Source organism: Argiope bruennichi, chromosome X1 (genome assembly GCF_947563725.1).
Source record: "Argiope bruennichi chromosome X1, qqArgBrue1.1, whole genome shotgun sequence".
In the NCBI taxonomy this organism is placed as follows: domain Eukaryota; kingdom Metazoa; phylum Arthropoda; class Arachnida; order Araneae; family Araneidae; genus Argiope; species Argiope bruennichi.
This window is the reverse complement of record NC_079162.1, coordinates 100065112-100077219: the sequence shown is the minus strand read 5'-3', so window position 1 is coordinate 100077219 and position 12108 is coordinate 100065112. Positions and strand designations below refer to the sequence as shown.

The 12108-nt window shown below is 27.6% G+C and overlaps 1 protein-coding gene across 6 annotated transcripts in view; it reads right to left on the bottom strand.

Moving 5' to 3' along the window:
* LOC129958976 (microtubule-actin cross-linking factor 1-like) overlaps positions 1-12108 on the bottom strand; it is a 320795-nt gene that overhangs the window by 35057 nt on the left and 273630 nt on the right. For all 6 annotated transcript variants that reach the window (XM_056071738.1, XM_056071741.1, XM_056071742.1 and 3 more), the window contains 11 exons: positions 11689-11802; positions 11052-11165; positions 9978-10190; positions 9689-9850; positions 9022-9192; positions 8163-8489; positions 6465-6791; positions 5298-5382; positions 1332-1558; positions 559-765; positions 143-262 (listed from right to left, as the gene is read on the bottom strand). In XM_056071738.1, the coding sequence (XP_055927713.1) occupies positions 143-262; positions 559-765; positions 1332-1558; positions 5298-5382; positions 6465-6791; positions 8163-8489; positions 9022-9192; positions 9689-9850; positions 9978-10190; positions 11052-11165; positions 11689-11802 (2067 nt within the window). The remainder of the gene's footprint in view (positions 1-142; positions 263-558; positions 766-1331; positions 1559-5297; positions 5383-6464; positions 6792-8162; positions 8490-9021; positions 9193-9688; positions 9851-9977; positions 10191-11051; positions 11166-11688; positions 11803-12108) is intronic.

The following is a 12108-nucleotide window of genomic DNA, read 5'->3' as shown; positions in this document are numbered from 1 at the left end:
ATAAAGTTAGATGACATTTATAATATATGTAAAAATAATTTTTTTTTCTGAACTTCATACGATAACTGCATAGTTGATATTAGAGTGCGGACTTAATGCTTTAATATAATAAGCAAATAATAAGCATAGATAAATAACACACCTTTTGTTCTTTCAAAAGAACTGTTAAAACATTAGGTTCAGACGAAAGTCCTTCATCTTCGATAACTCGCTTTTCTGTTTCTTGGAACCATTCAGAAAGTTCGTCCATATCGCTAATAACCTATTATTAAAAAAAAAAATATATATTATGTTTAAAACTCTCATACTAGATGATTCAATAACGAGGTATTAAATGACATCATAGACATATATCAATACCAACAAATTTTATTTAATATTAATCGTAATTTTTAAAAACTGAGAAATTTCTCATAATTTTTAGCACTAATTAGAAATTTACTTTATGTAAAAGCATTAAGAAAACATTTGTTTTAAATACTTTATTAAGGTATTAATGTAAAAATGCAGATTTATGTCAAAATTTTACAAATTTTGATAATAAAATGCAAGAATTACATCATATTTCCGTTGGAGTGTTAGTTGAATACGTTCAGCCTTTCTTTGAATTTGTTCAGACGCCTTCTCAAATCTCTGATTAGCCCGAGACATTTGATTTTCTATTACTACAGATCCTTCTCCAGCAGCTAGTTGGCACAGACGCGGGCCAGTATTATTAATAGTTTCCAAAACACTTCGGTACTCAGGAATGCTTTCTTCCATTTTCTGTAACATATTAAAAAAAATTAGAATATATATTAATTTAGTATAAATATCTTCAAAGTCAACATTATGCTGAAAATTTTCAATATTTTTTAAAATAATAAATCAAAATATTTAAATGTATTTAGCCAAAAGTCAATACTCTTTAAACAGTGCGAAATTTAATTTATAAAAAAATCAGAAAGTATCTTATAAAAATATAATTGCTGTAATCAATGAATAAAAATTCAGATTTTAGAATTTAGACATTCAAAATCTAAATCTGAATGAAAATTATCAGGAAATTTCTAAGCTGCTAACAAAAGCAATTATGTATGAATAAAAAATTAAATGTAACTTCAGTATAACTAACATAATAAAGATAATTTTTAAAACAACAGTTTACAATTCGTACAAAAACAAAACAGTAGTTGATGCTATTTTGTAGTTCACAAGTTTTCTCAATAATATTTAAAAAAAAAAATTTGAAAAAATCTGAAACAAAGAAAACAATGTTCATGAATTATTATAATTTCAAATTCTTAAAAATGAAAACTATAGTACATCATGAATTAAACAAGAATATTTACTTTTATGCTTTCTCTCTGAACATCCAGAGTACTACTATCCAGAATTTTCAGAGATTTCTCTAAAGAATCTAGCCAGGTAGATAATTTATTGATGGCGGTATAAAATGTTTCAACCAAAGGTAAAGATTCTTCTGCTGTCTTCAGTCTTTCCTTAATTTTGTTTGAAATCTCAGAAAGTTTGATGTTGAGAGAATCCAATTTTTCTTTCATTTGAATGGAATCCTCTCCTGTAAAAAAAAAAAGTTCAAATTAAATGAACACTTGTTTATATAACTGAATATTTGTAGCGTCAAAAAACTGAATATTTGTAGCGTTAAAAGTATGCAAATCTAAAACTCCCAGTTCTAATTGTCTTTTAATTAGGAAAGAAATTTCTAATTAGATAACATTTTCTTTATTCACACATTTCGACCCGAATTAACATCTAGATACTTTCTAAAGGTATTCACTCACTTTTAATTAATAGCAATATTTTTATTCATCCAAATCCAAATGCATACATCAATTTATCTCAATCATGAAGGATTGAAATGTATCCTTTAGACTGACCAGCATGTCTAAAATGTATCTCTTAAACTGCCCAGTGCTTCTAAAATTTGTATTTTATCCTTTGTGTACTATGTAACTTATGTATCTAGGTCCAGCTAACAATTAAGAACTAAAATGTTTTAATTATTTATCGTCGTTAATTAAAATTACAATCTAAATTATCAGTATATGAATGCAAAATATTACTTTACTTTAAAAATTATTCCCATCCCAAATTTAATCCTTTATTGTTTAATTATAGACATAATATAAATCGCAAAAATTGGAAATTATTATTCTGAAAAAATTGTACAAACAAAACGAAACACTGTATCACTTTGAATGCCTTATAATTCATGAAAAGTATAATATGTATCATGTATTATTTGCAAAAACATTCATTTAAGTTTTCGGGTAATACTCTACCGCTGGATGCCTCATGCAACAAGAACTTGGTGCATATTATGTCTATTAGTGCATGCATAAGAAATTTGGTAGAAACTATTCGGTAGCCCTAGTTTATGCACTCCGAACAGTTGCCAAACCATTGCTGGTATATGCTGGTAGGCTTTATTTTTGGGGGGAGGGGAGGATGATTATTTTATATTGCATAAAAAATGTTGAATGAAAATTGAGTTAAAATGTTGAAGCAAACATTTTTTTAATGTCAATAACGGATATTTTCCACTTATAAAGAAAACAAAGGGGCTAGCTTTCCATTAGTCAGGTAAAGTTATAGAAAAAGAGAATAAAATACCTTTCACTGCCATAATAAGAATAATGGTCAGCAGTATCAAATTATAATATATTAAGTCCATATATACATACTTAATATCCAATTCGTGCCATAATAAGTGTAATGGGGCACAGAGGAAAATAAAATTTTTGTACGATTCCCCTTCGCAATTTGCTTTAAACGGAAAAATGAATCTACCATTATTTCGTCTTAGTAGTACTCTCCCACTAAAACTGGTGATCAGGGTTATATGTGCTTTTGTTGCCTGTCCCCACACTACTCCTTATGATTCATCTGAATACATATAAAAGCTTGCATTACTCATGAAAGTAGGGAAAATATCACATAATAATCTTCTTAATATATATGTGTGTATCTATGTGTGTGTGTATAACGATATCTCTTAATCTAATTTAAATTTTAATTAAATCCTATTTTCTTAATCTTAAACTAGCCCATACTACTTTATTCTAAAATTTTCTCTTACTTTCTGACTCATATCCCACTTTTTTATTTAATTACTCAAAGATATGCAATCTGAAAAATTGCAGATTCTGCAATTCTCAAGCTGCAAGCAAAGTTATAAAAGTCCCAAACGCTCACGGTATAGCTTCCAACACGGTTGCCACTCAAATCTAGAAAAAAATTCCCTATGTTTTTCCTGTATGTATATTCAAGATATGAGGAAATGGAAAACTAGCATTCACATGCTAGTTATAATGCAATATGATTTTAAGGTGTGGAAAAAGCAAGCAAAGGAAGAAACAATTTAACATTATTTGAAATAATAGCATATTAAAAGAATTTTGAAATTTACAAACAAACAAAAAAAAAAAAAAAAAGAAGAAAGAAACAATTTATCTTTATTTATTATCTGCAATTTAGCAAGACAAAATTTATATATTAAGGGAGAGGGGATATATTACCTCTCATGCTCTTTAATTGTACGTCACACAAAATTAAGGGTTTGGGTGAAATAAAGTGCAAAACTTTTTTTGTTTATCATGATACAAATCATTTAATTACTTAACAAACAAACATTACAAAGCAAAATTATTTTTTTATTTATTCATTTTTGCCAATTCATGTATATGGACATCAATTTCTGCAGATTTTTCAGGTATCAGTTTTATAGTGCTAAGCCTTATCAAATAAAATACATTTTTGTACGGCCTAACGTACATTTTTTAGCTATTTCATTTCCAGTGAAGACGTGTGAAATTATTTCCGATATAACAATGAATGCATTAAGGGCCGAAAGTGAAGCAACAAGTTTCAATACTCATACAAATTCAGCTTTAAATGATTGTTCTTAAACTAAAAAGTTCGAGATCGGTATATTTTTGGGCATTAAATTTGACCTTTTCGGGCTTGACATATCACCTTCCATTCCTCTAGATAAAAAGTTTAATGTTAATTATGACTTTTTTTCGAATTGATACGAATTTTGTTTCTCTTTTTTTTTTTGAATGACTAATAAGTGCCTGTTTTCTCATATTACTAGGGCTTATTATTTTCTTGCAAAGCAAGCAGTAGGCAACAAATGGATTTTGTGAGACTTTTTGAACCCTTTCAGCAAAATCAGGATTGATTATATTTATCCGTCTATTTCTATTAAATACGGATTTTGAGCAGCTCATTGTTTAAAAAAAATCTATAATCTACTCTGAAAAAGCTCACAATTTCTCAAATAATATACAAACTATTCAATAAACTCACGTGCGGGTGACTAATTCCCTCCCAGAGAAATGTATTCTAATCTTTCACACAATTACCAAAGTCCCACACATGCTCATTGGCTGCAATTCGGGAATCTTATGGAAAAAGAACAACCGTCTCAAAAATCGAAACTGGATTGATTTATACAAAAGGGGGGGGGGGCGTAGAAATGGAGCGAGTTTCCACCTTACACAATCGCGAATGGTATTGTTTCGTTTTTCGAAGCGATGACTACGATCTGTATTTTCCCGGTTTTTAAGTTATCTTGGTAGCGTGGCAACCCTGTTCCAAAAATAATCAAAATTTCCTTTCTTAAATCGAGCCAAAGAAATCCCTATAAGAATCTCACAGTAAAAAGAACTGAGGGAAAATTTTCATGCATTTTTTCTCTTCTTGATCAATGTGAACGGATGTGTTTCGTCAGTCATCTCCATACAAATCAAGCCCTCCCATGGAAAAGTAAATTGAAGTTAATTCCAAAATTGTCTCCTTTTCGGACACTCATCTGCAAAACTATGCATCATATATATATAAAATTTCTGGGATATGAACAATAAGGCAATTAACTCTAAAAGCCAGCTTTAATCTTTTTTCAGGATTCAGTAGATTTTTTCTAATTTTTAAGCTGCTTTTAAAATTTCTTTGACAATCGTAGTTAATACTTAAATGCCACACGCAGCAAAACAAGGCAGGAAACATTAAAAGAGATAGTGGGAAAGCATTTAATGCATATATACGTTAAAAACGAGATATTACCGAAACTCAGGAGAATAAGAATCTATATTAGTCATGTGATGTTCAAAATTAGTGCAGCTTAACACTGGACTATTAAAGTTACAGAAATTAGAGCCTGAAAAGTTTCGAAATACCAAAATTCCATAAAACTCAGAAATTAAAGTGAAGGTAAACTTAAGTAATAAAAAAGTAATTAATTTTAAGAGAGTGTGAAAATTGATGTTATTTAATATAAAATATAAATATACCTGAAGCAACTTTCATAATTTCTTCACCCGATGTTATTACTCTCTGAACATTAGATTCTTCAGTATCTAATTTCTCTTTGAGTTTCTGTGGAAAAAGAAAAAACAATTAATATATTCTAAAAAAATGCAATAAAATCAGCAAGGACTAATTTCATTCAACAATTTAGCATATTATCCAACATAAACGTAATAAAGGCAATTTGTTGTACATATATAAAATGAATATAAAAATACCATTAATTATTAGTAACCTATTACTATGAACGTAATTTATATGTTTATAATATTCATTTATTAATGCATTCCCACATTCACATTCAAAGGCACAGAGATCATTAAAGGCAGAATATCATTAAATGGAAAATAAGCAACATTTGGAGATAACAATAAGAGATTTTAATACAAATAATTATTTTTCAAGGAAGCAAATACCAAAGTGAATTTTCAATGCTCTTCCTTTAATATATTTTGCCAATTTGAAGACTAATAATTAAATTCATAACAAAACTGTTCTGCAGACATTATTAGTTTATTTCATTAGCTTCATTTTATTAACATCATGAACTTCATTTTATTAGATCTGTTGCTATATGATTTAAACCAAGGAAATTTTCCCAAGTGTTCCAGGAAAATTATCAATATGGTAGCTAAGAAAGGATTATCAAGCACATGAAATCTGTAATCTACAGACTTCCCTAAAAATCGATCTAACAATTAATAACAAAATTTTCAACACATTTTACAAATATTTCTGATAACAAAAAATGTATAACCTAGCAGTTTTTGGCTGTAGACTATTAAAGGTAAAAGTCATCTCATAAACTTTAATTTGGATGATATTTTGAAGAAAAATATAATTCAAATATAGTATTATTTTGAAGAGAAAACAATATATTCTTAGTTTTTAAATTCTCTAGTCACAGACAGGCTATATTATAGAAATTTCGTAATTAGATGGTTATTAAATACTCTAAATTCTGTCACACATATCAATACTTTTTTTTTACTAAAATACTTTCGCATCCCTTCTTTATAAAGTTGTTTAAATTTCATACTCTTTTTCATACTAAATTCATACCCAAAGAGCAAGTAGCATCTAACTAGTTTTTTCAAGAGTCAGTTAAGTAGTGGGACTTAAAAATAAGTGCCTAAGAAATAAATAATTACCTTCAATTCCTTCAGCTGATTTTGTAGTTTGTCAGAGTAAACACTTAAAACTTGAAAGTGTGTCAGTTGAACTGTTGTCTCTTCTATAAAAGTTATAACTTTGATGTAAGTTGTGGAAAACTGTCCGATTCCTTTTTGAGCATCCTTAAGAAGTGAACCCACATTTTCACTTGAGTTTTTAATTTCGTTGAATTTTTCATTAATTGTGCTGATTTTCTGGCACAAAGAATCTGATTCACTGGTTGTAGTAATTGTTTTAAGCTTTTCATAAATGGTATTCAACTGCTCAACAGGTTTCTTGTGTTGAAGAATATCCTTTGAAACTTTCTAAATAAATGAAATTGGAAAAACATATTTAGAAAGTGAGTGAATACATTTAAACATAAATATTCTTTTTTATATTTTTAAAACTATAATATTCCAAAAATAATACACTTTTATTTCCCCCCTCCCCTCTTTCTTTTTCTTTCCCTGAAATTTCTGGAATTTAGTTTTAAAAAATAATAGCGAATAATAAGAATGGTAAGCTAACATCTTTCAATTCAATGTGATTATGACAAAATCCAAGCAGTATTCTAGAAATAAACAGTTTAAATTATAATCACCCTTTTAATAAAACTAAAAGAATTTGCAAAAATCAATTCAAAGTTTTGAGAATAAAAATCAATTCAAGTAGAAATTCTTAAGGCATTTTATTTATCTATAACAGGAGCCATAGTTCTAATTTTTATGCTAATAATTGTGGACAGATGCAAAAATTTGTTTTAATGAAACAGAACATTCTTTTAATACACAGATTACAAACCACTGATATTTTGTTTTAGTTATACTTTATATTCACAAAATAAGGAATAAAAACATAGAAAAGATAAAAACATCCAATCATCAACATCATTTAGAAAAGAAAAAGAGCAAGAGAATATAAAACACAGCTATTTTAAAGTGTGTCATTTGAAATGAATTCAGGAGTTGCAGTGGCAAAGTCTCGGCTTCAAAATCAATGGTTATATTTTTGAAACCCGATTCTGACAGCAGTTAAATCTGTCGAGATTAAATGTTCTCCCTCAGGTGTAGCATGGATGCTTAGAGAAGATGGTGCCGTATCAGGTGTCGCTCTCAATATCTATCCATGTTTCACATTTACAAGGTCAGACTTGAAGTAGCCCTCGTAATGTCTTAAAATGGACTCAATATAGAAAGATTAAACTAAATAAGCTCTACTATTTTATCAGTGGTTGTTTCAATGTAAAACTTTTGAATGAAATATTCTATCTAAACAATCACATATCCAAAGATAAATGCGAGTCAAAAAATGATTCTAGTTTAAAAAGATTATTCCCAACCATATTTATACATTTTAAATTTTTTCGTCAAATGCAGTAATTTATGACAGGACATCTAACTCAACGGAAATGACACAGAAACTTAAAGCTGGTGAAGCGATAGATGCTGAATAATTTAGAATATATTATTAGTAGGATTCAATGAATTAAAAGTAATCTGTACTTTCAACATTAAGAATGCTTCATATTATGTAGTTTTTAATTAATTAAAAAATATAGTCTTTTTATGAAAAAGCATTACACAGTAGATAATTAAATATTACTGGAAATATCGTACCACCTATTATAATAATGCAGATTTATTTACAATTATATCAAAACAATATAAAGGGTAACAATTAATAAAGTTAATTACTTCATGTTCAGCCACCATAGCTTTGATTTTATTTTCTTCCACGGGAACAGAAGTCATAGAGAGCAATTTCTTTTCACAACTTTCAAGCCATTCGACGAGAGGAGTTGATACAATTTGAAATTCTTGAGCTAGAGGTATGATTTTCTCAAGAACAGTCATGCGCTCTTCAGCTGTAGATATCAATTCATCGAAACGATGACTAATATTTTCCATCAAAGTTTCAGCTTGCTCCAATTCAGTGGTTTTTGTATTACTAATGATTTCTGTTCTTATAGCTTTCAAAGACATGACACTATTTTGACGATCAAGTAACATTTTCTTCAAGAACTGTAATGAATAAGAAAAAAAATAAAAAATAATTATATTTTGCAATAAATAAGATATTGACATGAATGTTCTAAAGAATCGGGAGGGGGAGGGTTACAATATAAAATATACTTCAGTGAAATGAAATTAAACTTTTTAAATATTAGTTAATTCTCATATGTAAATAACTATTCTACAATTATAGAATAAAAGGTTGGCTATGATGGGAAATTATTATCGAAAAAAAAAAAAAAAAAACCTACATACTATTAAGTCGATGCTAACCAAATTTCAAATGTATACAACGGAAAAAGATGTGAAGTTTAATACAGATACTTACAAACTATGTACTTTAATGCGGCTAGGAAACAGCATATGGAAGTTGCACATAAGTTGTATAATTTTATTATTTGAAAGCTTTTTAATTTAGGAAACTTATAACATATCGTCTCTGAGAATTTAAAAACAATTAAAATTAAATACAATTGCAAATGAATTTAAAAAATAAACAAGAAAAATTATGTAATGAAGGGAAAACATTGAAATAATGAACCTTTTGTTCTTGGACTTGAGCTTTGCACACTTTAAAATCTGGTGAAGGAGCTTTTTGATTTGATACCATTTCTTCGGTATCGATAAGCCATTTTTGAACACCACTTAGAGCTTCTTGGAACTTTCCAGATTGAAGTAGGGCTATGTCCAATTTTTTCTCTTTTTCATTAATCTGAAATAACAAAATGACAATATTTTAATATCCACTTTAGTATAGTATAAAAATATTCAATTAATGCGTTTTCCAAAAAAGAATTTTAATAAAATAAATTGTATTGAATTAAAACTCCTAGTTAAATTTGCTGTTGAGTGAAAGTAGAAACAAACACCAAACATCGATTAAAATACAAAAACTTTATTTTTGGCAACTTTATTAAAATATCAAATGTTTAACAGACAAAGAAAAACACAACTTTTTAAAGCTAGCATGATGACAATCTACATAAAGATCATTTAAAGAAATATATATATATATACTGATATACTTCAAAATTACAAATTATTTTTATAAAAAGTATAACTTATTTCAATATCAGGCTCTCCTGAATGTTTTTATTTAAACTATTTTATGATAATATTTAGTTTAAATTAAAAATGAGACGTTAAATATAACATGGGGAAAGACACGGTTAATCACGAAAAATGCAATGAAAATGTAATTTACTTACGGATTCCTGTAAACTATTCCAAGAATTATTAAGAATTTCCAATTTCTGCTCTAAATCTGTAGTATCAACTCCACTTGTAGCAGACTGAATAAGTCCTTGTCCAATTTTATTAACTTCAACTATTTGTTTACTCAAAGGCACTACTTCTGAAGATTGAAATTCCTAAAATAAAGATTTTTTTTTGAATAGTCAGAATTACGAATAATCACACAATTAAAATAAAAAGTTGAAAAAAGTTAAAAGTATATAATCTTATTAAAAGCATAAATTCAAAGAGTTAAATACTTACTTTAAACTTTTGTTGATGCTTGCGAATTGTCTCTACATCACCAACAGAGGCTTCAAACTCTTCCTCTTTCTTAAGTAAAGATTTTATAACCTTCTCTGTTTCTGAATACATAGTGTAAAAATTCTCGATTCGGGTTGTCATAGTAATGATAGTTGTTTCTCTTTCATTTATATGTTCTTCAAGTCGAGAAATTTGCTTGCTCAAATTATTTATCTATAAATTAAAAAAAATCCTTAAAACAATACTGCATTTTTTTGGTAATGATACTAAAGGAGAAAACCAAAAAATATCAAGTAAATATCCTTCAAGTAAAATTTAGGAATTAAGACTTAAAGCAGGTCAAAAAGGCTGCATTTGTAAAAACTAAATGGAATTTTTAAATAAAAAATAATATCTTTAATCATACAAAAAATTTGATGATTTTGCATTCATTCAGATTTTGCATTAATAGTAGCAAACACACAAAGTTATATGTGTTTGCATATCTGTGCAACGATAAAAGAAACAAAAAATACTGAAAAATATTTTACACAATTATGATCACTTTTGATTGTTTCGTCTTTAAAAGTTTCCTATAATAAATATTAAATTTATTTTCCTTCAATAAAACAATTATATCATGCACAATTAATCTGATAAGGAGCATATTATTAATAACGATTTAACCTATAAGATTTCTAAACACATAATGAATGACATGCCTGTTCTTCATGGTGATTTTATTAGACAGATTTTTTAAAAACTTGCATCAATGTTTGTTCTAAATCTTAACTTTTTGATGAGCAAATGAAAATTCTTTAAATTAAAAATAGACTGGATACTAATCATTAAAATACACATATTTTTAATTAATATGCAGATAATATATATTCGATTTAACACACTATGCTAACTAATACATTATAATTTTTAGAATTAGAATAATTCTGGAAGAAAGCTCCACAGATTTTAAGACAATGCAATATAAAATACATATTCTTTAAATAAATATGTCAAAGGTAACAGATCATTTAAAAATATCAATATAATTGCATAAAAAGTGTAAGCTTAGTATAGATAGAAATAAAATCGCACCTGCTCCAAATAACTTTTAGTTTCAGAGATATGCTCCTGCTTGGAAATATCATCGTATATCTTCTCTGAGGCGACATACTTTTTCTTTGTTTGAGAAAGATTAGATCTGATATCCTATAAAGTTAACATCATAATCAAACAGAGGAACAATCACTTGAGATTTAGACATGAATTCTTGCTCAAAAAGAATTATGCGTATCAGCAATATTTTCTAATTTAATACATCTCGAATCTTATTAAAGCAACAGTTACAAATTCAGTCATTCTTCATAAGTTAAATGACTCTAGGATATTTTTTCATTTAAAAACCTATATTAACTACCTATTTCATTATGCTTTTAGTGCATCATGTTATATAAAAAATAGCTCAGGCCATATTACAATGAAATATAAGCTTCAAATATGCACCAACCACACAACAATTAATTGTAATCAAACAAGCAACACCATGCTTAAACAAAAATAAAAGGTATTTATAAACTGATTTAAAATGTTTTTAATCGAGATTCAAAAAATAACGAAAAAGCATACATTGTCAGAATTGCTTAGTCAAAGAACTGGTCAGTGCATCACAAATGTAAGACGTGAATAACAAGTACTTTTTGAAGAAGAAATACATTTAGAATATCAGTCTTACTTTCAAGTCTTTTAATTGATTCTTGAGACTTGCGAGATCTCGGGCAATTGGTCTCATATTGTCGAAGGCTTCATCTAAGTTGCTTAATTCGGTACGAAGAGACTTTATGTGTTCCTAGTAATGTAATAAATATCACATTAATAAACTTTTTTTTAAATTTACGACTTACTTTTAAAACTTAAATAATGAGGATATTAATATACGAAAATGATACTTAAAGCCACATCAGTTCTATATATGTATTTTTTCATATTATCAAGCCAACATACAAAAATTTAGAGGAAACATATCTATAAAATCAGTCATCAATAAAATGTTTTCAATAATAAAAACTTATTTTACGATATGCAGCATTAAGAAATCGTGAAAGAAATAATTTAGAAAGTAAGTGCAGTTCTTACTTCTTACTTTTTAATTCTA